Source organism: Pseudochaenichthys georgianus, chromosome 15 (genome assembly GCF_902827115.2).
Source record: "Pseudochaenichthys georgianus chromosome 15, fPseGeo1.2, whole genome shotgun sequence".
Classification (NCBI taxonomy): Eukaryota; Metazoa; Chordata; class Actinopteri; order Perciformes; family Channichthyidae; genus Pseudochaenichthys; species Pseudochaenichthys georgianus.
Window position 1 is genome coordinate 14,024,216 of NC_047517.1, and position 25,199 is coordinate 14,049,414.

The following is a 25,199-nucleotide window of genomic DNA, read 5'->3' on the forward strand; positions in this document are numbered from 1 at the left end:
CTGACACTAAGATACAACGCAGTATCTACACATTTCTGCAGCATATGGCAGAAGCTTGAGCTATGGGCTATCAAACAACTTATGAGTATTAATTTGAGTGTAATGGGCACATAATATGGGATTAACTGCAAGCATGGGTTTATAAAGTCTCTTTTAGTATCATAACCTGATGTAGAAACACTGTTTTCACAAAACAATCATAAACTCTGCACAAGTGTGACGCAAATGTCCATCATTATGAACATACCAAAGTTTATGTAAGCCAACATCACTGAGTTTGTTCACACTTCTCACACATTTTGAACACCCACTTCAGAGCAAAAGAAAATCAGCTCAGCAAGTGGGAAAAAAACACTTCAATTAACACTTGTGAGCTCCAAACAATTATCTCTGGAAAACAAACAATTAGCTGTATATTTTTGTCTTGAAGAACTGTCACATTTTCCATTACCCCACAGAACTGTGGTCATGTGGTTCTCCTATTTGTTCTGCAACTGAAAGGACTCTGCATGGCCCACGGCATTAGTGACATGAAGTGGCATGTGAGTCCAGCCGAAAAGGGGCCAATTAAAAAAGAAATATACATTAGAACGATTAATAAATTCAGTCTAGTTGTTGTTGATTTAAATTGCAACAACATGTAGCACTTTAATGACTTATACACAAACAGTTTTAGTTTTTAACAGAAAGCCTCCCGGGGTTAAACAAACGTTATGATATATTCAGTAAAAAGCAAGACCTCCACTTAGTGCTGCTGTTGTGCTACATGGTAATCTAATGTTGTTTCTTTCATTGATGAATAATTAATGATACAAGCAGAAGAGCTGAGAGGAACGATGTTCTGTATGTGTGTGTTAGAGAACTGGCAAATAAACTACATGCCCCTGGGGTAAATCACAGCCCTTAAATATTTGTACTGCTGAAACATCTGTGCTCGTATCCTCGCATGTTAATGATCAAGTGATAGAACAGTTTTACGAAATGAGTTTATAATCCTTCGTTGAGCTTGCCAGCTGCGGGCAGTCAGCACTTGGACCAGAGATGTGAACATTTTTTGTTCAAACCTCAAGCCGAGGTGAAACAGCAGGAAGTTCAACGCTGGAAACTCTGAGAAAGCTCCTATTGTTTCCATGAAATTCAAAATTGCATCACCAAAACTCAATGTTAGATTTACAATTCTGTCTGGGGTTTCAGGTCGATAACAGCCAACAACATCATTCGGAATGTTTTATCAGAAAGCCTTTATTCATCCCACAGAGAAATGTATGGTATTGGGGACAATTGGCAGCTATTATGTACAGCAGAGAGCAGTGTATGGGATGGTGCCTTGCTCATAGGCACTAGGTTGTCCTGGGACTGGCGACTTTCCAGTTTCCGAACCAAGTCGCTACTCTTATCGCCCAATCACTGGTGACTTTTCCTGATTGTACAACTTTTGCTTTTAGCATGATTTTTGTATAAAGACACAATGTAACTGTTTGGGGTCTTAGAGGTTCCTGCTGTAAAACACCCTTAAAGACAATAGATTTCTAGCTGCTCTATATTTGTGCCGGGAGTTGACAGTCCTTTCTAATGCACTGAATGTGTGTTGGTGTTTATGTTTTTATAAGTTTGTTGAGAAAAGGACTAACAGACAGGATATCATACTGTTTGTTTCTTTGTCTATGAATGATTTATTGAAACAAGGGAATATCTGTTCAGTGGGGGAATGTAACTAAGTACATTTAGGTACTTGCACTTTACTTGAGCATTTTAATTTCATGCTACTATATGCTTATACTCCAATACACTTTGTTGGCAAACATTTTGGCAGATTTATGTTATTGATACAAAATATAAATCAACTAATACACTATTATTTATTATTAAAGGTTAAGCCACCAAGTAGTAAGCAATGAAGTGATGAACACATTAATGCATCAATAAGTATAATACAAAATGTGATACATGGTGTTTAAATGGGCCATATTGCATAATGAATAATTTTCATTTTGGAAAATATATATATAATGTACATTTTGATAATAATACTTAAGTAAATAGTTTTCATGCCAGACTTGTAACAGAGTATTTTACACTTTATTACTGCTACTTAAGTAAATAATCTGAATACTTCTTCCACCTCTATATTTATTCATACATAGCCCAATTAACATTAATAAATAAAATACAAAAATGTTCTGTGACATAATAATGCTTTCTGCTCATTTTCTTACGTTGCACTTTCATCAAGTGTGCAAACCAATTTCTAGAAATGGGGGAGAGTTCTATATTGTGTTTGAAAAATACATTTAAATAATAAAAAAAGGAATTATTAATATCTTTCCACCCGAAAGAACGAAGAGAAAGCCAATTCCACCAAAACACACGTGTTAATATCAGATCCTTCTCTCCAGGCAATGTTGTCATTTCAGATATAATATAGGGCACCATCCCTGTCTGTAGCTATACGCGGGATGTTAAACCTGCATGAGCACTGGCACAAAATCCAGTTCCAGTTTATAGGCAGAGGTAATCACATCAGCTGTCAAAGTGACAAGACAATCATCAGAATATGACCTGACTCTGCCAAACATTTAAATGTATTTCTCCTTTTTCCTCAAATATCCCTTATGCTGGCTTTACAGCGCTGTACAGCTGGATGTTCTGCACACAGTAAACAGCAATTACTCCATATGTTACCTTGGGATTCAACCCTGCAAGAGGAACAAATATAATGATCTACCTTAAATGGCTAATAAGGGATGCCGTGCATTTCAAATTGCTGACAGGTTTTGTGCTATTACTCTTCAGCTTTGACGATATTTCCATTTCTAACTGACATTTAAATATTGCCCTGGCTTGCTGCACTAGTGAGAATGAACTCAGTATTAGCCTCGGTGTTTGCCAGCGGGAGCCGGTTCAGTCATTGTGGTCACTGTAGACATAATTCCCTCCGTCAGGGACCAGTTGTGTCCTGTTTACATCTCTGGTTATTGAACATACCCTATCTGACCACTGAGGTGCAGCACCAATGATTAATCAAGCAGAGTCATCCTGGCTGTTAGTTCATGGTTCAATGATGCTCACCATCCCATTGATTTATGACTCATAAATGATTGTTCTATTCATTACCCAGCAGAGTGGATAAGGCCTGTCTTGACACAACCTGAGCCACGAGTAACATTTTAGCTCTACCTTGACTAATAGGATACTGTTATTCCAACCCAGTCTCACAAAAAAACGTGTAATAACTACGTTGGTCCACAACGTAGGACGTAGTATTTCTACAAAAACGCCTCTGAAATTGTAAGATCCCTACGTTTTTTTTCACCATGTCACATTTCTCCCTGCAGAAAAAAAAACATGGCCGAACTTCGTTTTATTCTCGGTGGAAAATGCCTATTTAAAGTTACTTTGGCCATGAAAATGCCTTTTGATGTCATTTGATGCGAAAAATATGAGTTGTTATTTCAGATTATGTGTACAGTGGATGTACATGATCTTTAGTTTGCTAGTTATTACGAAGATTACTTCAGGAAATGGTGTCTATACAACGTTTTCATTGTTACCAAGGTGGTTGCTAGGGACGCTGCTATCGATATTATTTCTGTTATGTTGTGTAACTGTTTAATGGTGTTATCTTTATTGCTACCCCCTTCCCCGTCAAAGTATAGTGTTGGTCCACAGCGCAAACGTATTAGTTTAACAAAATCCGCATCTAAAATGGTGCAGAAACGTTATTTTCCCCTGTACAATTCCAGTCTCACATCTCACAGCACATCGTCATTAACAAATACCGGAAACAGACCGAAAACACTTTATTCCGAGTGTACTTGCTTTTCTCTTTGAAAGTCATCACATAACGGCATTGTAATACACGGTTCGGCTGCATTAAATATTACATATCTGCCGTATTTCTGTATTTATAGAGCCCTGATGAGAAGACTTCTGGACAAACATGAGGAACTGCCGCCAACACTGGAAACGTGACGTGGATCATAAATATATCAGCCATTAAACAACATCTTACATTTCATTTCACACAATGCGTCTCCTTGCAGTATCAACACTAATTCGGCTGACTTTTATATTTGATCCAATTGGTAGAGAGGCTGTATTTATACCATAAAGGTGCACAGCTGATATAAAGGGACACCTAGTGGTTAAAGCATGTTATTGAATTTCATTATTTTTATTATTAGATATTAATAGGATCCCTATAAAGTATATTCATTACTCGTTATTCTCTACTAATAGTTCATTAAAGACTGTATATAATGACTATTTTGCACATCCCTTTCAAGATTTCAAGATTTTCTAAGGTTTATTGACATATCATAATAGGCCTACACAACTATGGTGTAGTTCTGCACTGAATGAAAGACTTTGTGTATACCTCCAGCAATGTTAACTATGTTGAAGCACTTATTTTAACTGATATTATACATATGTATTATACTCTTATAAGATGTATGTAGATAGTATAAGAAATATGACAATTTAATGGTGGAGGTACACAAATATTGAAAGATGTCTTGTGATGCACTGTTGAGGAACCTGTGACCCAAGTTTTTCATCTCCGGCCTTGTCAGGTATTGAACAATCAATAAATAAAGAACACAGAATTATTAAATATAAAACATAGAATTTGTGCGATTATACTAAATGATTTACAAATAAACACCACTGCATATTTACAACTATACACATGCTGATGTAACGCAAATGTTTCCAACTTGGGATCAATAAAGTATATCTTATCTTAAGATGATCGATGGCTATGCCATATTTGCACAATGTGCCTCTGAACCTTGACAAGTGCATGTTTCAGGCTCATCAATTAACAACAGGAGGGGTCACAGACATAAGACCAGCTGTTAAATAAAGCTCTTCTGACCTTAGCTGGCATGTGGGTATATATATTAATGCTGCCCATAATGGGCACAAGCCATTTTCACCCATTTATTAATTATATGTTTTAAATTTGAGTGTTTCCTATCCCCTAAACCTCCAGGGATGTACACAGTTTAATACGGGTAACTTCTTATTATGGGAAATACGAAAACGTCTTTTAAAACTACAACTCCCAGTAGAGACGTGCCATAGATAGAGAACATGTTGCGAAACACACAATAGCCAGCATGTGTAGTTCTGGGGGAGGGGTGGGGGAGGGGGGGACGCGGTGGACCCGTTCAAATCCAGTTTTGGACAGTCTGCCGTGGTTCCATCCCATTTCAAGTGCTGTTCGACGCTCTGCACACTCTCCAATCACAGAGCTTGAGGACTATCACGGGGTTTGTCAAGCGAAGCGGAGAGAATACTTACTTCCGGGTGTAATAGTCTGTAAAGCAAATGAGCTGCTCCGACCCTCGGTCCTGACGGACTCCAACTTGTGTTTATTAATCAAACAAATAAATAAACACAAGGATAATTATGTGTTATTGTTGAGTAAATGGAGAATTGCACAGGGGAAAATAACGTATCTATTGTGGTGATTGACATTATTCACCCACGGATCTATGGGTTAGGGTATTGTTCTGCACGGACATTTTAGTGAGCCGGACTTCCTGTCTCCGCCGGTCTTCGCTTCCCGGGCATGAAGCTGTTTACATGTGTTTTGAGATGCTAAATAAAAGTCTAGCTTGTACCTTTGATACCCCGCCACCGACTCCCATCTCTCAGCACCACACTATGCCACAATTTTAGATGCGGATTTTGTTAAACTAATACGTTTGCACTGTGGACCAACACTATACATTGACGGGGAAGGGGGTAGCAATAAAGATAACACCATTAAACAGTTACACAACATAACAGAAATAATATTGATAGCAGCGTCCCTAGCAACCACCTTGGTAAAAATGAAAACGTTGTGTAGACACAATTTCTTGAAGTAATCTTCGTAATAACTAGCAAACTAAAGATCATGTACATCCACTGCACACATAATCTGAAATAACAACTCATATTTCTCGCATCAAATGACATCAAAGGGCATTTTAATCGCCAAACTAACCTTAAAATAGGCATTTTCCACCGAGAATAAAACGAATGTCGGCCATGTTTTTTTTTTTATGCACGGAGAAATGTGAAGATCACGTGACATAGACGCCAGCCATTGGAATGAATGGTGAAAAAAAACGTAGTCATTTTACAATTTCAGAGGCGTTTTCGTAGAAATACTACGTCCTACATTGTGGACCAACGTAGTTATTACACCTTTTTTTTTATGAGACTGGGTTGATTATTCAGATAGATTGTAATGGCAACAATTCAATAACACAAAATGTGGCGGTTAAGATGTATGAATGTGACCTCTATCTTGCTTTCTTCTTTTATGTCAATCAGAAAGGTTTCTTTCAGGGGGGTTGATAGCTCCACACATTAATGCTATAAATAGGGCAAAAATAAATCTCCAGGAATATTACACTCACGAGCTAAAATGTTTGTTATTTGTAATTACTGTTTGGTGTTAATATAAGTGAGCCATCTTTACAGGAATGTTAGCAATTGTGCATGTTTGATTTGCTTGAAAAGCCTGGCGGTGACAGAAAATGATAACTGAGAAAATGATCTGCTTTGAGACTCACTCACTCCTCAGCGTTTTGATTTCTCTCTAAGTGTACTGTACACACTTTTAGTCTGACAACAAGCCTCTAAAAAACAAGCAAGCCTCCCATCCATATTGTCTTGGAGAATAAAACTCCTGCGATGTCTCTCTGCAAAATCAAACTAGATGTCATTGAGAGGAAAACCATCTCCTCGGGACTGGAATTAACTCAGACAGACAATATGCCCTCGCTGCAGTGTGCACTTCATTTATCGCACATTACTGAGACTCCTACTAAGTCTGTTTCAGCATCCCGAATGCAACAATTACTTTGAGGTCTTCTTCAATTTTATGACATCGCCGATCACGGGGGACGAGATGTGAAATGATTCGACAGCGGTGGCTAGTGGGCTAAGATCTGACAGGGCCTGGGAAAGTATTGAATTAATGATGCCACGTTTGAAAACTCATTTTTTTAAACAAATAAACAGAGTGAAACGAGGAAATACAATTAGACCAATAAGGGACACCGAGGCAGGATCCAAGAGTATTAAGCCATCTGGCAGTGAGTAAAGATTGCTTCAGGGCTGCCTAATTGAATTTTATCCTCTGACTGTAAAATCTTACCAGTGACCCAAATCCGAAGAAAGTTTGCCTTGGATCGTGCAATGCGATAAACCAACAGCCCTTGCAAAGCTGTCAAATGATCTTAAGATTATGTGAGGTGGAACAAGGTGAGAATTTGCTCTTACACAAAGCCCTGCCAGGAAATGTCGATGCAAGAAATGTACAAAGGAAGGAAATCAGCTTTCTATTAAAAGATAGGATTATGATGTTAACACTGATAATGATGGAGATTTAAAGCATTCTTTTGACTCTCTTCTGTATCATAAATGTGGGATATTATAAAAAAGGTGATTAACTCAGTGTCCATATCTGCAAAAAACATTGGAAAACTAGTAGAAACATTATCAAGGAAACATCATTATTCAACCCCCTATTCTGACTGGACACCATGAATTAATAAAAGGATAACAACGTTGTAGCCTATTATGTGTTTGGGCTCCAGGCTGTGTAGACTGGATGTGTAAGCAGGCAGGAGTCTTTGTGCAGCCAGCCACTGAAATCCCTGTGATGCTTCTTTGAGAAGCCTTAGTCATAAATTCAAATGAAAATACCAATACAGTGCACTTACACTGATACATGTAGCCTCCACAGGTGCAACAGCCTTTTCCTGCAGGGGTGAATGGTCTACATCAAGCTAATTTACATAAAACAGCCTAGATGCCGTTTAATTTCCACGCAGGCATGGTGGCTTTACTCGTAGAGTGAGTGAAATATTAATTAAAGACACACCAGAGAAAACACAATAAAGTAAGTTGACTACCAGGCACAAATAAAAAGCCGCATCACCTCACACACAGCGACATTGATAATGCACCTGTAATGCTCGGAGTCTGTAGGTGTCCTTCAATGCGCGCTGGGTTTAAAACGAAGCCTTCGGACTGTTGGACAGCGGAGCCATGACAGCAACAAATGATCTCTGTGTGAAGAGATGGAAACTGACGCTCGTTAAGCCAGTCAAAAGCACCGTTTCCACAGAGGATGCTCGCAGGTCATCGGCGTGTCTCGCTCAACTTTAATGGCCACAGAGAGTAGAAGCGCTCCGTCTCAGGCGACGCGCCGCTGCAAGTGCCGCGCAGGCAGCCTGTGATGTCCCTGCTCTACGCTGGCACTTTGTTTCTCACGGTGACAACAAAATAAATAATTTAATAGAAAAAAGCGGTTGGTGGGGTGGGTTGGCCGCTAGATGGGGCAGTTTAAAATGAGGGTATAAAAGTCAATTAGTAACCTAAGAGACGTTTCACAGGTCGCTTCAGGTTCACACACACACTGTGATTAAAGACTTTCCTTCATTATCGGGAATTAAGAAGTCGTTTCCGTGACGCAGTGTGGTCACTGCTGGGCCATTTATCGCCGAAAGAGTCAAGGCACCTTACAAGGAAGGACATGAAGTGTAATTGTAGCAAATACATCAAACATCATGCAGGTGCATTACAAAGGATGTAAGTATCACTTGACTTCCTGAAGCTTAACACCCTCATTTCATTGATCATTGATACTTTCTTTTGCATTTAAAATTAAGGTCTAAATGTTTTAAAGCCGTCTGTAAAAGTCTGTAGGCGAAATACTGAAGACTTTGGTCCATTTTGTATTTTGCTGGAATATAGCAGTTCAAGTTTAATATAGCCCACTGAATCCAAAATACCACTTCGTGCATGTGCCCATGTACTTGTATATAGGCCTCAATAACTACTTAAACTACTCAAATTGTGAGGTGTAGAAAACACGAGTAACGTTACTTTATATTTCTGCTCCAGTTAAGATGGAGATATATTTCTTCTTACTCACTAAACATTTTTAATAGCAGCAGGTCGTTTTCAGATAAAGATAGAGAAAGTGTGTGCAGCCATGCTTGTTGCTATCTAAAGCTGTATGCTATACTTGCTCATAACCATGCTAACATGCAGTGGCGTAACTATCGACGGTGCAGCCGGTGCAACGCACCGGGGCCCTGGCCCATGCAAAAAAATAATAATATTTTTTTTAATATATTTATTCTTTTCAAAAAGAAATAGAGGCCCCAATGGCATTGATCGGTTCACGCAGTCTTCAAAGTAACCAAGCACCCTAAATGAATTTGTAATGTGTCTGTCCAATGACCTTGCTCCCTTTAATGTCATGTGATACTTGCGTGACGAGCGAACCGTTTAATCAACCTGTACTGTACTGTGTAGCTAGCAGCAGCAAGTTCGGCAGCATTATAACAAATGTAATAGCTTGCATTTATAATGTACGGCAAACAAGAGCGGCGCTCAAAAGAGAAAGGACAAGAGAGAGTGTCCGTACGTGCGTGTGTGAGCGCATCAGCGTGCGCTTATGTTTGGGGCAATGGGGGGGGGGGGGGGGGGGGGGGGAAACAATATTTGCACCGGGGCCAATCACAACCTTGTTACGCCACTGCTAACATGCTTAAAGTGAAAACACGTAATATTTACCATGCTCATCATCTTCGTTTAACCTGTTAGCATGCTACATTTAGCCTAAAATCTGTAAACAAGTAAACATTTTTGCACCTCTGGGTCCCTTGTCTGGAAGATTTAGTTTAACTGGATGTTTGGTTAAACACTTGATATAACACCTGTGGTTAACATTAGCTTAAAAGATTGTAAAGTTTTGTTCTACATACAACATAACATCCGCCAGTACAAATACCACAGTAGTGAAATTAGTTTTGCTTACCTTCCTCAAAAGAGGTGTTTGCTCAGTAGCTTAATAAGACTAAACGTGATCACAACAACAGTCTTTTAGTTTAGTGGTTGTGACACAAAGTTCTGCGACAGTGGTGTAGTTTGTTCATAGCCAACGTTAGCTTTGTACCTCTTGCAATTGCATTTAAGCTTCAGAATTTCATAGTTTGTGAATATTGTCTGCTGAAGAAAATATGTAAGTGTCATAAACTTGTGTTGATGACAGAGCCTATTTACTGCAATAATCCATGTGCCTTTTTATTTTCCCTGCAGCACTCTTCTTCTGTGGCCACCTGCAATATTATACATGAATGCATCAGTAAAAATAATCATTGTACCTGCATACCTCTAGTTGCTACTTATACTTTTCTACTCTATTAGGTACATTTTGATTGCAGGACTTTTTATATTGTTGTCTTGCTACTTTTACTTTAAATGTTTTTACCACAGGCAACAGATGCTAGCCTGCCCCTAGAGTACTGCAGTCCTTTTCCAAAAGGGATTATGTGACTGCCCTGCCTACAAATTTACAACAAGCTTTCTAGTGGTTGTCCTACAAAAATAAATACAGTATTTATTTACCTCCAAATTGTTTTTTCAAAACGTCATGATGGCAGCTCCAAAACCCTCACTCCTGCCCGTGTCAGGTTGAAAAGGGAAATCATTAATATAGCATTAGAAGCTGGCTGTGAACCCATAACTGCCCTGGGCTCCCATCAGCATACATGCAGCACTGTTCTCCAATGCTACACCTTCCCCGAGGTTCAAATGTCGTCCTTCACTGTCATTACATTACTGCCCCCATTAACTATTGATTATCTTCCACTTCAGCATTTCGAGCCCTCCTGTGGAAGTAGCCCGCATGGCTCGCTATACCCGTACTCCATGGATCAGGCAGAGTGCCCACCTCATGGTTTTTACAGTAAAAGAGGGGGAAGTAAAAATCAAAGGGGGTAGGGATAAAGCAGCACTGCCCTACCTGCCCATTAGCAGTATGCTTGAGCGGACAACTGGAGGTTAAGTTGTTCTTTTCCAGGACCCGTGAGAATTTGCCACAACATGTGCTGAATATTTACAGTGAGGTTAGCACAAGTTTGCTTCTGTTTTAAAGAGAGTGCAGGTCGAAAAGTTTGTTTGGGCAGGAGCTTTGTGTTCTCTGCCATCAACAAACTGCCTCCATAATACCACGGACTAGTCGGTGCAGGGTTGTGTTTGTATAACTGCCAACACCTGTAAATGTCTGAGGGTTGCAGACTGCTAATGGCCCCCGATACCACTCTCTCCATTGTTTTCTATATTTCTGTTTCACTGCTGTTTTACATGTCCAGGCTGTAAATGCACAATTTATTTTTGGAGAAATATAAGAAAATGGAGAATAATATCTGTTTGCTATGAGTCATATTACTCCAGGTGTCTGGTTTTATACAGGTCAGACAGAAACACGGGATAAATGTAACCTTTTCATGTCAGTTTGTTTACAATATGTCAATGATTTGCAACAACAAAATGTGAACATTAGATAAATATCACACCATATCAACAACTCAAACACCTCATCCACTGCATGCATACATCGTCTCAAACATAAAGATTTAGTTTGAACAAAAGAAAAAGAATGCAAAATGCGTTTTAACTGTAATTTAGCTCAATGCTACTCAAGAATAAACAATGCATAATTTAACAGAGTCGATGTTTGTATTTAAGAGTGAATGATAAACAAAAATGTGAAGTATGATTAAAAGAAAGCAACCAATCTGTATTCATAAAAATTCCCATTTATTTCAAAGTCATTTCATCAACGAATTTTACAAATCTGCATTGTTTGGGGGTAGACCCACATCAGAAACACATGAATGAAACATTTATTAAAATAATTGCTCAGAATCCATTTCAGATGCTGAAAATTGAAGCATTCCAGTCATTTAGGTTTGGAAAAAAGAACAGGAAACAAAACTAGCGTACAGAAACAATGAATGAGTTATGCCAGTCCCGCTCTACAGGATTACAGTGTAGAGTGAAATCCACAAGAATCCAATGTGGCTTTAGGATAATCCCATCAGAACGGCAACAGCGCAATGCTACTACAGAACACCCAAGCCTGTTAGCACTGAGGAGAGCCTATAGTGAGGAAAGGTTAAGTTGACAATCCATAAAACCATAACAAAATCTTAAAAAATACTAAACACACTGACTTCTACTGTACAAGACAAACATTTTAACAGCCTGCTGCCAACAAAGCACCATACTCATGATACTAGTTTGCATTATCTAATACAAAAGTATTGTAAACTAGTGACACTGATAAAAAACTAAGTCAATATTTGCATCATGTAAAATACCTCTCCTGGAATCTTCATATAAAGCTCTGTAACATGAATCCATTTGAAAAAAATACATTTTTCCAGGATACTAATATAAGCCTGAGTTACCAACATTAATGAATTCTTATGCATGTCCACAAGATAATACTGAGTTAATATGCACCTCTGCTGCCAGTTTTAATTAATGAGGATATGTTTTACAAACACCCTTTCAGTTCTGTTCTTAATAATCTTCCAATTTATGTGAAACAAGTGCTACACTGGCAACACTTGCACACACTGGCGTAAGCTATTTTTAAGCCTCTATGGTCATTTTTAAATAATTTCTCATCATTTTTTATGTCTTACCAGTCAGCTACACTGACTAGACTAATAAAGCTGACATCAATAAGGAGCGAACTTCTGCCGGTCAGACTTTTTCATGCCGGCGGTTGTCATTTTTGCAGTGTAAGGGCATAAACTCTGAGCTAGGCTGGAAGCGGCTGCTGGGTGGACAGCCAGGAGAGTTTTCATGCCAAGCAGGCTGGAAACGGGGACGGCGTAATGTTGGTTTTGGAGGGCTTGTAAGGTGGAGGGAGAGTGAACGTTAATGGGGGCTTGGGTGTTTGCCGCCAGGACGGCCATAGAGGTAGCAGCATTGGAGGGAACGGACTGAGAGAAGCTCATGTTGAGGTCAACGGGGGTTGCAGAGGAAGCGGCCTGCATGGTGTATTTAGCCATCTCTAAGCTGCAGGATGTGACGTTTGGAGGGGGGGGTTCAGATGGTGAAGGGTTAAGAGGAGAAGGTGGAAAATGAGAATGGGATGAGACAAAAGGAGAAGGGAGGTGAGAGAAAGGAGAAAACATGAGTATCAAAGAAGGAATGTGTTAAAAAAGCAAAGACAGTAAGGATTTGAATGCAGTCAAGAGACTGGAGCAGTGAGATGGAACAAATCCAGCCTCACTCTGAGCACAATAACTCTGCCCTCTTAAAAAGCATGCTGTTTGGCTGTCTTATCATCAGGCTGCGGAGTGACACCCTGCTGAGCACGGCACCCTGCCTGAATTCTTACCTGGCGTTGATGAGGTACTGGGCGACGCTGATGCTGGCCGGCGAGCCTGTGATCGTGACTTGGCGCATGGCTGAACCATCAGTGGCACTGGCAATTTTGATGTGAGCTCCAGAGACCTGGCGAATCTCATTGATCTTACTGCCTTGTCTTCCAATTATGCAGCCAATAAACTAGAAAAGGGAAGAATGGAAACATGTTAATGGCAATCTATGATTTTCAGGAATTAGATTTCAAAACAGCATGTGAAAGCTGCATAGGAGATGCTGCAATCAGCATTGCAGCATCTCCTCAAAGTTATTTCAGAAGAAGACTTTACTAACGCTATTGTAAGATGACTTGAAATACTGTAAATCCTAACACTACAGGCTTGTTTGACATTTGGGGAGATATACATTTGATCTTTTTCCTGAGAATTAGATAGATCATAGATCCAACTCCCATGCCTGTAAGGCAAATACAGAGCTAACTTTAGCAACCAGTTAGTTTAGCTCTGCACAAAGACGGGAAACAGATTTTTGCTATTTGCTCAAATGTTATTATTTACTACACTCCTGAATTAAAATCTGACACTTGCAGTGGTGTGCCGCATCTAAAGAAGGTAACATTTTAAGGCTTTTAGCAAAAATCTGTGTTTGGGGAGTAATGAGCATACAACTTTACATTAAAATGTTCAACTGGATACATGAGACTTGGATAATAGGGCATGAGCTGTTTTAAACTTGGTCAACATTCACCCAATTTGTCAATAAAGAATTCAAGATAACAAAGGGTGAGTAATTGGTAAACAAATGATCATTATGTTAGTCTATTATTCCCTTATCCATACAAAAACCAAGTGCCCAAGAAATAGTCCATGACCTCAATAAAACCACAACATTTTGTTTTTGTACAGATTAAACAAACATATCAGATATAACATGATAACTAGCCAGCCACCTAAATGCCTAATTAAAGCTGTCATCCTAGAAAGTGTTAATGCGGTAAGTATCATGAGGATTAGCGGTGCGGGGACAACACAAACACTGTGACACTTACATCATTAGGTATTGCCAGCTCTTGTGAACTTGTGAGACCAGATGCATCATATCCTGCAAAGTAGGACAAGAGATGTGAACAACAGTATGGCACTAATGGCTTCCGTTTTCACCGCATGACAAGTTAACCTACTTTATCTAGTTTATCACTGGTACACTGTTCAATTAGGAATATGAGAAAATCTTTCTAGATAGTCACATATAAACATCTTCAGCACACATTCTATGGTTTACTTTGCTACAATAAGATAAGCTACATTCTGGTAAAAAGAACAAGTATATATATATAATCAGAAATGTTGAAATGTCGTGTCCTGAGTTAGTTGTGGCAGAGGTCAGGGATGGTTTGGCCGAGAAGACGATGTTAGATTTGGAGGAGAAATGTTGCAGAGGTGGAGGGTGGGGTCGAGAGATTAGGATTTGTTTTTTGGAGGAGGAAATCGGGCAAATGGATCTGAATTTCTTGGGGAGTATATGAGAAATAGTTAAATATTTACCACTGTAAATATTTCTGAAACTTGTCACATTTACCTCTCAGAGAACAGACAGTGGTCTGTCACATAGTGTTAATAAATATTTCAGTGACTTACTTTCAATATTGCTGATAATAGACTATTATGGTGGCTTAACCTTGAAAAGATCCCTTTTAATATTATTTTGTTTTATCTGGTACAAATAGATTCAGATGCCGAAGCTTAACAGGTCAGTTTTTGTTATATGCACATCTCTTTTGCCACCTAAAAGAAACCTGTGCGAGTGTGACAACTCTGAGAGAATGGAGATATTGGTGTTCCTCTCTGAAGTGACAGGGGGTGTTGATGGTGTGATTCGAAGAGGAGTGAAGACAGAGGGATAGATGGACTTCCCCGGGGAGCCGTGGGTACGTACCAGGGAAGGTAGGGTTGCTCTGCCCAAGGGAAGGGAGGGGGATATGCTGCATAGCCAACTGGTGAAGCTTGGTCAACTGCAGGGTAGGAAGGAAGTTAGAGCTAACCAATCAATCTGGATTATTTCAGAGGAGCTGACAGCTACAATACAGAGCCAATCTGAAGTTCACAAACATCACAGATAGTGTCAGTGTGAAGAGATTCATTTCATTCAGAAAGCATGCTGGCTTCCCATGGCAGTCATCTGCAAAAATACAGTCACATCTACAAAGCTATCACTGATCATGAACTCTTTAAGATCTTCACTTTCATTTCAATCGATGCATGCTGCTACAATGTGTTAGTATTAGTAATGTCAACAGATCAGGGTTACTGAAGATTCATCTTTGCAGAGTAGGGAACACAGAGGGCAAAGTGGTGGCTTGGAAGGATTGGGCAGAGGGAAGGTCATAAGGGCGGGTGTCACTCAGTCAAATGAGCATACTTACATCTTGATGCGCAAAAGCATACTGCCCTGGAAATGCAAAGGCCTGAAAGGAATAGGAAAGGATGGGGTTATATAACTGGGAGGTATAGACATGTTCGCACATGCCATGTGAAATGTGAATTTGTCGCCAGGTCAATCTCTGAGTGCAATTCTGAAAATCCATTCTCTTCCTCTTTTCCATAGCTCTAACGTGTATGGATTTGATGGGATTTCATCTAAATGTCATCTGCTCTTTTCCCCCCTGTTTCACCATGGCCAGAAATCCAATAACATCAACAGATGTCTGATAGGTCAGAGCAGGCTGTGCCAAATTCAGGACAGCGACTAGTCAGCTGAGCTAAAGACACGACATATTTTAGGTCTCACACTGCGTGGGGAATTATTAATGTAAATGGCTATTCATGTCTCCGGCACATTACAGCTTGTCCGAATACCTTCTAATGTGATCATTACCTCATCTTACTGCTTACAGCATTACAATATGAAAAGCTTATCGCTGTATAATTACACAGATGTGTCCCTCTAGTGGTGAAGAGGGCTTAATGATCCGAGTCTAAGCTCCCAGTAAAAAGGAGACCATTCAATTGCAATGTTAGAATCTCAGTTATATCTTTCTACTTACTTGTGCAGGGTGTTGCTGTGCTAATACTGCATGGGCTCCAGCAGGAATACCCTTAGGACGGTAGGGTATTGTTGCTCCTTTTGGTGGAGACTGGAGACACAGCATTGCAAACAAAAAAGGCAGAATTTATACACCGCTGGGAAGGGAAAATAGCTCTTCCTAACACTGATGCATTTTATATCCCTTTTATACCTTCCTGCTGAATCTTTGTATTCCCCTTTCATCGGCTGAGAAAGTTACATGAGACCTTGGCCCGCAGAAACTCATGATACATACTTATACTTTGACAAGGTTTTAGGGGTATATCAGTCAAATAAATATATTAAAAGAGTAATAATGTGTTGAACATCCTTACAAATATTGCCATTATTGTTGCTCATAAGGATGACTTACTGCAGCAACCTGAACACAAAGCTTAAGCCGTGAAGGAGTAAAAAAGTGTAAATGGACCAGAACATATCCTGAAAGTGCTACTGAATACCTTTTACCCCCCTGTAAACAAATGTGACATACTTGACGCCAAAATAGAGTTGTTGGATGTGAGGATCATCTGCTGTGTGACAGTGCTTACCTCCAGCATGACAGAGCAGATGTGTCTTACACACTGAGTGATGGCCTGTGGAGTGCCAGAGATTGTGACAGCCCTCTCTGTAGAGTCCGGCAGCATGTCTCCTGCCACCTGAACCTGAGCGCCTGTGGTCTTAACATGGACAGACAACAGAAGACACAAAAGCTATTTATTGCTGAAAAGTGCTCGCCATCACCCAAATTGAAATGCCGTTTCAAGCACCCCGCAAATTACCCCAAACACATTTTGACATGCAGGGAGCAGCTGCAAGCCAAATAGCAATGTGTGCTCCAATATTTGAAGAGGCGCACGGAAACATTGTCCATTCAGAATGAGTATTCACCCTCCGCCGATCTTTACAGGAATAATCAGTGGGATTTTCATGAGCGGAAACCCAAAAAATACACTCATTTTTAAGGCAGAGAAAAATAAAAGTTTGACAGGAGTGTTTGATACTTGGTGTCAAATCAGCAGGGAGGAGATTGTGTGTCCCCGTTTGAGAGCAGAAAACAGCTTCCCTATATATAACAAATTATTAAATAAATAAAAGAACCCCTACCTCTCTGATCTCCTTGATCTTGGAGCCTCCTTTGCCAATCAGGGAGCCACACTGGCTCCCTGGGAAAACCAGGCGCAGTGTCACAGGTGGCTTGCTTGTCACATTGCTGTTTGTCATCGCTGCAGTAATATCCTGAGGGAGAATTCAAAAATATGTTTTTCAGCCCAGACTGTACGAACGTCAGCTTGATTTGACAAGTTTCCTTTTTCTGCAGGACTGTGAAAAAAGGGCATTCAGTGCACTTAAACAAAATCTTTAAAATAATCTTGCTCTTGTGTTAAACAATATAATGTTATTGATGATATGTTAAAAGTTGCAGTGGGTAGTAATGGGAATTATGTATTGGAGCAGGTTATATTTTTATAAACGTAAAAAAGTACATTAATATAAGGAATAATATTCTGCACCGGTCAATAAGCAATTCTGTTCGCCTGCTCCACCCCACCTCTCCTCTCTGTCTCTCACACACACATCACTAGCAGTGGGGTTTGTTGCACATTCATTTCTGTGTACCTCCTCAAACTTCTGTGCGATCATGGAGAAAGCTCTGAAGATGCCCTCTGTCGGCCCCGTGATGGTAACTATTCTCTCAGGAGATGATCCCTCAGATATGTTGATACGAGCGCCACTCTGGAAACACAATTATTCAGCTTCAATTTTGTTGTAATTGATATGCCAGAACACATTCAATTAAAGTGAATGCTCACCTCCTCTCTCATTTTCTTCACTGTTTCTCCTTTCTAGAATCATGTGGGAAAATAACAAACAGGACAATTGATTAGTTTCTTTAAATTAAGACACTTGGAAAGAAAGCAGTATGAATCAATAAATGCTGATGGATTGTAAAATAAATATACCTTCCCAATTATGCTGCCAACTTCCTGTGAATGAAAAGATTACAAGGCTTAGCAAACAATCACAATTTCTCAGCTTTTCACATCCAGAGCAGGAGGTAATCATTTTTACAACAATGACATGCTATTACCCGACCATTAGGTTATTACCACAAAAATACAGTCAATTATTTTAACTACTTCCGCATCTGACAATGTTACCTTCCCATGCATCAGCAGCCTGAGAGTCAGCGTGACATTCAGACTCCCATCTGCAACCATTTCCTCCTTGTCAGACATTCTCTGTGTTTGCCAAGCTTAAATGTATAAGCTCTCTGCAATAAAGAAAGAAAAGTTTAACACAAATCCTGAGCATAATATTAACTCCAGTGTTCCGGGTGATTCAGTAAATTATCTGTTAAATAAAGAGGCAATCTACAACATTGGAGTTTTATTACAAAGTCAAACTGTGTGAAGAGGACTGATTAACTTTACGTTTTAATTAGGGCTGTAAAAAAAAAATTAACGCCACTAATTATTTTAACGCGATTAACGCATGTGTATTTTTTGTCCTCGGCCGCCCCGTAGTTTCAGAGCGCATCGAGTTTAAAATACCATCTACAAGCTGATGCTGCTGACAGCCCGCTCCTGCCGCCCGCTTGCAGCAGACCACACTTCCACGCTCACCGGCAGGCACCGACTGGCCATCGGGAGGACCGGGAGGGTGTGTGTGTGGCCCGAGCGAGCGAGAGAGAGACCTTACGTGTATTGTTGTTAGCATCTGGTGCTAGCTAGCTGCGCTAACGGATATAAGGAGCTGTTTAAATGAAAACAGAGGAGCGACATTTCGCCGACAACTGCGCCGAGCACTTGACTTGATGCAGGAAGCAGACAGTGGGACATTGTACGAAAAGTCAGCACACTCAGCACGGATAGTGCAACATGATTGCAGCGTCCAGACAGCTCCTGTTCGAGCATATGCCTTGAGTTGCACATAGCTCCAACGATCCATCACACACACACACACACACACACAAACACACACACACACACACACACACACACACACACACACACACACACACACACACACACACACACACACACACACACACACACACACACACACACACACACACACACACACACACACACTATGAGAGAGGTTCCAGGTTGAATTGAGGCGAATATTTGTAATGTTCAGAGGTTGTTGTGTTTAATATTCATGAGAATATTTGTCATTGTTCAAATGATAATAAACATTAGCATAAAGCATATTTGTCCACTCATATGTTGATAAGAGTAATAAAATATTCCTTTAGAACATTTAGAACAGATAAAAAATGTGCGATTAATCGCGATTAACTATGGACAATCATGCGATTAATCAAGATTAAATATTTTAATCGACTGACAGCCCTAGTTTTAATACATGATGTCTTGCCTTCTCTGTCTGTTAAGTCATTGTGTTCATCATCACTGCTCATGATAACTACCCAGTTCTTCTTCTATGTACAGAATTACAGCCCCATTGGCGAGAAATGTATCATTGCCTGCTCAACAGGATTTTTTCTGGGAAAGAGTTGCCAGACACAGCCAATGTGAAAGCTTTCATTAACTGTGCATAAGCTGCATCATAGTTGTTAAATCAGTCTGGAGCAGATAAAACAGGCCTCAATTTGAAACTGTCATGGCTCATTACCTTAACTATTTGGAGTGTAAAGTAGCCAGAAAAGTTGGAACAGTTATTGTAATGCAGCTAAAAGGCTGAAATTGATCAAGGGGCTGATGTTCTCTGAAGAGTTGTGGATCATTGTTGTCAGCTGACCTTGTTGTTGTGAACGGTTGAAGATAGTCCTATCAGGTGCAATCTTCACATGGGACTGGTTCTTTAGTTCCGGCTAAACACAAGTTGTGAGAGTCTCTTGGATAAGATACGATACAAAGGACCAGGAGATGTGAGTGTGACTGTCTCTTAATATCACACCACACAATGTCGGCTCTGTTTGAGCCGCGTATCCAATTCGTTGTATTTGCAGAACAAATAAAGAATGTCTCGATGCAGTGTACTGTAGGAAGGGCAGCTTATTGCACAATAACAGACAGTGAGAAGACTTCACGTCTAAGAAGTGCAAATGTCACCTTGTTTATTACACCATCGTGGTTCTGAGAAATGCTTTCAGCAGATTTATTTTGACACCAGGCTTTGTACAAGCCACAGTTGGGAGACATTGTACACAATTTAATTTAAAAAGGAGACTGTTTACATGGACTGAGTGAGCGGAGAGACTTCACCTAGCTATTGGTGTATTGCAAAAGTGGATTTACTTTCTTAGATAAAGGGCGGGGAAAAGGAAGCATGTTTCTTGCAAGTAAGCATGAGTTGTCCCAGTTACAGCACATTAGAAGATATTGCTCCCTTGTCTGTATGCTAGATCTGTAGCAAGTTAGCTTACTTTAGAATAAAGACTGTAAACAGCTTTCTTGATGCTGTCAAACTACAACAGAAATACCTACAAAAACATAAAAAAGATGATAACATGTAATATTTTTCTCGCACTTTACTTAATCCCTGTGAAGATGAAATACACCTGATATAATCTGTTAACAAATTACCTTAACAGGGGCTGGATTTTGATACATTTGGACAAAGCCAGGCTTGCTTTGTCCCCTGCATCCAGCCTTTATGCTAAACTAAGCTAAACGGCTAATGGCTGTAGCTTCAGATTTAATAGACAGATATGAAGCTGGTATCAATCTTCTCATCCAACTCTCATAATGAGTGCTTCCCCAACACATCAAACTATCCAACATACCCTGCTTAGATATTCACAGAAACCAAGAAATACAGATATCTCTGTTGCCATTTCACACCTAAAAAATGACCAAAATAAGTGTGGGTTTCACTCAAGTATTGCTAAACAACTGGCTGAACTGGAATGTGACCAAATCATGAAATAAATCTCACAATTTTTCAGAAGCAGAAACACATTTACAACAAGATATTGTTCTAGCAGCTTCTAGTATTTATAATACCCGACTGAGCTAAAGGACCTACAAGTGGAGGTTGTCATCAAGACACACAGCTATTCTTCTCTCTTTGTATCATTACAAAGTTACAGTGAATACATCAAATAAACAGCACACATCTCTGTCTAATCCTATAGGCTGGGATTTGTTTAGTTAATGCTAAGACCCTTTTGACCCATTTCTGTCACCTCTAGCACGTCAGCGCCCACTCAAGACTTCCGAACAAAACACTGGTGCACAACAGCACCCTCAGAGTATACATGATAAAACAGATAATCTACAGGAATCATCGTGGAGCACTGAAAGCAGAAATGTTCTTCAGACAATGAAAAAAAACAGGGCATTAATCCTTGAGGGAAATAGAGAACAATGTGTAAGTGGATTACTTGAGAGGTTTAATAAGAAAATGTATTCAAAATGTGAGGCTAAAACAAAGCCATGTTTCACATTCTGAAAATTGTAATGAAAAGATCATTGTATTTTAAAAGATTATTACATACAATAGTGCTACCGTTTAGGGTGAAAAGCCCTTTAATAGAGAACATTGGTATAATGTTCAAAACATTTTGAAACAATATGTGTTAAATTATTTGTCTTTATCAAAAGGAAATTATTTCAAATCACTTATTAAGTATCTACATTAAATATCTATTTATAACCATCAAATATCAGACCGTAAACATGGGGCCATGCAGCATGGCAATCATCCCTCAACACAAAGGTTTCACTATCAGAGATTCATGCCTGCATTAATGTGAACATTCATTGTAGCCCAAACTATCTCTGAAGTTAAGAGGGCAACAAAGTGCTTTTAGACACAGCAGAGTGGAAAACAACCAGAACAAATTAACTAATGGGAGTCAGGAGGGGTGCATTAAAATGAAGGCAGACACTCCCTTTAGTGAACTAGAACCAAAAAGGACGGCTAAATAAAAAGTTAAACATCAACTTTGTGTCTGGCTAAACCCCAACATTACTGCAGTCTGCAACATTGTTGGTGGTTGAATCTGAGCTGTGAGGAGTCTGACCCTGGCAGTTGTGGCTCAGCAAGAGGCCTGTAATGAAAAAAAGAAGTACTGACCTTTTATACAAATATTTGCTCCTTTTCTGTATTTCTGGAATCTCCTAAATGAACAGCCTTTTAGTTTGTAGTCCGTGTTCAATGTTTGTCCCTTTGTTGTCAGCTATCCACAGACTGGACAGATGGTTCCCTCTGCCCTCAGACCGGCTGGAGCGGAGGCTGGCTTTGCTATTAGTCCCTCAGCTTAGCCCAAGATAAGCCCCTACGCAGGGCAAGTGAACCCGCATCTCTTGCCTAATTCTCCCTGTCACAGGCACCAAAGAGGCGTTCCTCCGCACGGAGATCCACAAGCTGCGAGGCCTGAGGGCAGGGCAAAGAGGCTCTTCGGCTGGACACTGTCCAGCACAGATAGGGCAGGCTACAGTTACAGCTCACACAAAAAACTGGAGAGGTCTAGCCTTTTGCAGGCATCAAAAACACACATGGAGTCACTGAAGAGAAGCTTTGTTAACCGATGTTGCTCTGAGACTAACAACTCTGCATGACTGCTGTGTTCTTCATTAGATTTTCAGTGAGCTTCCCGCATGCACAGGGCCGGATCTTCTCTAAAAATAAATCTTCCTGTATGAAATCGGTGCTTTGTACAAGGACCCCAACTAATTGAGGGCTGGGAAGGACAATGTGGCGTTTGAGGTATTTAGTGATGTTAAGCACAATGTCTTCATGGGGTGCTTCTCCCCCCTCACTGCCTCTGCCCTCCCCCACACCAAGCCCTTCTGCCCTTGTAATGAGGCCATACTGGATACAATACAACCCTTCTGCAAAGAAAAAATGTATTCAGCTGAGCTTCAAAATTGTGAAGGAAATTAATCACTGAAGCATAAGTGGCAGATTTAATTACTACTCACTGCGTTGCACGGGGACAATGATGACTGCTGTGAGCCTCATGGCCATCTATCAGACATCTAAGCAGGCACATTTACTTCTCAACTGGGATTTCAATACAATTTCAAAATGGTATCCCTGTTATTAAACGGATTGAATGTCCTTATGAGAACGCAAAGATGAAGATAATCTTATAGCAAAGGTCGTTGCCATTCTTCTCTTTTAAAGGGACTTTTTGGAAATGTGGGGTTAAGTAAAGGTCAATCAAAGTCCAGAATAAGTCTGATAAAACGTGAACCACCATATGTCTTTTTGTTTTCAAACTACAAACATAATCATAACCACAACAAAGCTATGAAAGCTGTCAAGGGCTGTGACAGCTATTGCTATCCTTTTAGAGACCATGGGATGATCAGGCATTTCATGCCAATTACTTGTGACTAATGTCCTCCTCCTTCATATACCTTTGCGTGGCTATGAGATTAAAGAGTCTGGGATTATATGTAATGGGATTACTGTGAAGTGATTTCTGAGACTTGTTGGTGGTGTAATCAGTTGCAATTACTGAAAGCAGCGTAGAAAAATTATGAAACATAAAGTATGAAAAATGAAGAGAAATGCAAGTTATAGCTGAAATTATTGTATCTAACTGAAACATTCATATAAAATACATGGTTCATCATTAGCTTTAATAACACTCTGCAGGTCTAATAACCTGAGATTAAGTAATCATTACAATGGAATAACATCAACGTTTAACAAGGTGATTGCTTCATGTGCATCTTCCTTTAGTGCAATGAGGATTTGGGACTTGGGTTTAAGTTAAGGATATGGTTTAAATACTGAAGATCAATACAAGTTTACCCTTAAAAAACGAGGGGGGAGGGGTACCTTGAATACACGGATAAAAGATCAATATAATATTTAAATAGTTCTTTCTTTATCATTTGAACTAAACATAACCTTTTCAAGCCTGGTGGACTGACATGACCCACTTCAAATCTGATACATTACTACTTGTGAAAATTACAGTATTGTTAACAACGTTAATAGAATTCTTTTTTTTTTGGCGTAGAAAAATCTGTCTTTATCATATTGTATGAGATTAAATAAAGATGTAAAATGGTGGAAACCCTGCAGCATCCTGCCTGTGTATGTAAGGTATTATTACATAAGAGAAACAAACTAAGAAGATACTTATTCTTTTCAAATATTTTGCAAAACAAACTTAGTAAACCCTACTGTAAAGTAATGCATAGCAGGGCTATTTTTATCAAATTTAAAACCATATTTAAAAAAAAATAAATGTAGTGTAGGCCTATTTGTTTGCTTTTCTATGTATCCTGTCTATATATTTGTCTCTTTTCTACATCTGTTTTGATGTGTATATATGTAATGTATACTGTAGGTTACCACAGTAGGCTTTATTCTGTTGTATTTGAAATATACATATTACATATTAACAAACAAATCATGATACAAATAGTTATTGGTAAAATGTGTGTTGGACCCCGCATTTACCCAAATACAAGCATATGTGTAAACATATAAGGCTACAGTCATTTTTTATAATATAGGCATAGCCTATAATGTTCATTATTTAACATACATTAGAATGAAGTTGAATACTCACTGAACATTTGTAAATGGCTTTCTTATCCTTCACTGGTGTTCTGCCAAGTTAGCTGCTGTTTGCATTGCACTCCATTTTAAGCAAATGTTAGCTAATATTGAGCAACATGCTAATAGCTATCTAAAAAATAAAGCTAAAAGTTGAAGGGGGAAGAGCGTAAAAAAAAAACGTTCAGTCACATGATAGGAAACCAGTTGTTACAGAAGTCTTACCAGCTGTGTCGACCTCCACAAAAAGTAAACAGTAACGTATTCGTCTCACGTGTTGAGAACATGGCTGTACCTACCAGAAAGTAAGTAACGTTAGCCTCGAGCCGGTAAGCATGAGGACTATGAAGCTCAGCTGCACTTCACCGGACTTTGAAACATGTCAATGAGTAAAGCAGTAGCGTCTGTCGAAACGTCTGAAACCACAACAGCCCCGC

The 25,199-nt window shown here is 39.6% G+C and overlaps 2 protein-coding genes across 6 annotated transcripts in view; both read right to left on the minus strand.

The window, feature by feature from the left end:
• vwc2 (von Willebrand factor C domain containing 2) overlaps positions 1-8,224 on the minus strand; it is a 37,461-nt gene extending 29,237 nt beyond the window's left edge. The window contains exon 1 of the mRNA XM_034101280.1: positions 7,974-8,224. The gene's annotated coding sequence lies outside the window, so the exon portion shown is untranslated. The remainder of the gene's footprint in view (positions 1-7,973) is intronic.
• A 3,396-nt stretch (positions 8,225-11,620) lies between these two features.
• On the minus strand, positions 11,621-25,137 carry LOC117459811 (poly(rC)-binding protein 3). Of its 5 annotated transcripts, XM_034100941.2 has the most exons (14): positions 25,062-25,137; positions 24,776-24,908; positions 18,429-18,541; positions 18,231-18,254; positions 18,081-18,113; positions 17,887-18,003; positions 17,374-17,505; positions 16,818-16,946; positions 16,247-16,336; positions 15,626-15,667; positions 15,139-15,214; positions 14,252-14,304; positions 13,217-13,386; positions 11,621-12,891 (listed from the first exon to the last, which is right to left on the minus strand). In XM_034100941.2, exons 3-14 carry the CDS (start codon positions 18,504-18,506, stop codon positions 12,549-12,551), a joined length of 1,287 nt encoding a protein of 428 aa, XP_033956832.1. In that variant the 5' UTR covers positions 18,507-18,541; positions 24,776-24,908; positions 25,062-25,137; the 3' UTR covers positions 11,621-12,548. The 5 variants fall into 5 exon arrangements, with proteins under 5 accessions (XP_033956832.1, XP_033956834.1, XP_033956835.1 ...); XM_034100943.2 differs by lacking the exon at positions 24,776-24,908 and having other exon boundaries at positions 25,062-25,123; XM_034100944.2 differs by lacking the exon at positions 24,776-24,908 and having other exon boundaries at positions 11,621-11,961; positions 24,988-25,078.
• Positions 25,138-25,199: the final 62 nt, after the last annotated feature.

Excerpts from the sequence above, each read along its gene's own strand:
- LOC117459811 (XM_034100941.2), bottom strand. The coding sequence starts at position 18,506 with ATGTCTGACAAGGAGGAAATGGTTGCAGATGGGAGTCTGAATGTCACG. Across the intron at positions 17,506-17,886 it reads TCGCACAGAAGTTTGAGGAG|GATATTACTGCAGCGATGAC; the intron begins GTACACAGAAAT and ends ATTCTCCCTCAG. Across the intron at positions 15,215-15,625 it reads ATGCTTTTGCGCATCAAGAT|TTGACCAAGCTTCACCAGTT; the intron begins GTAAGTATGCTC and ends CCTACCCTGCAG.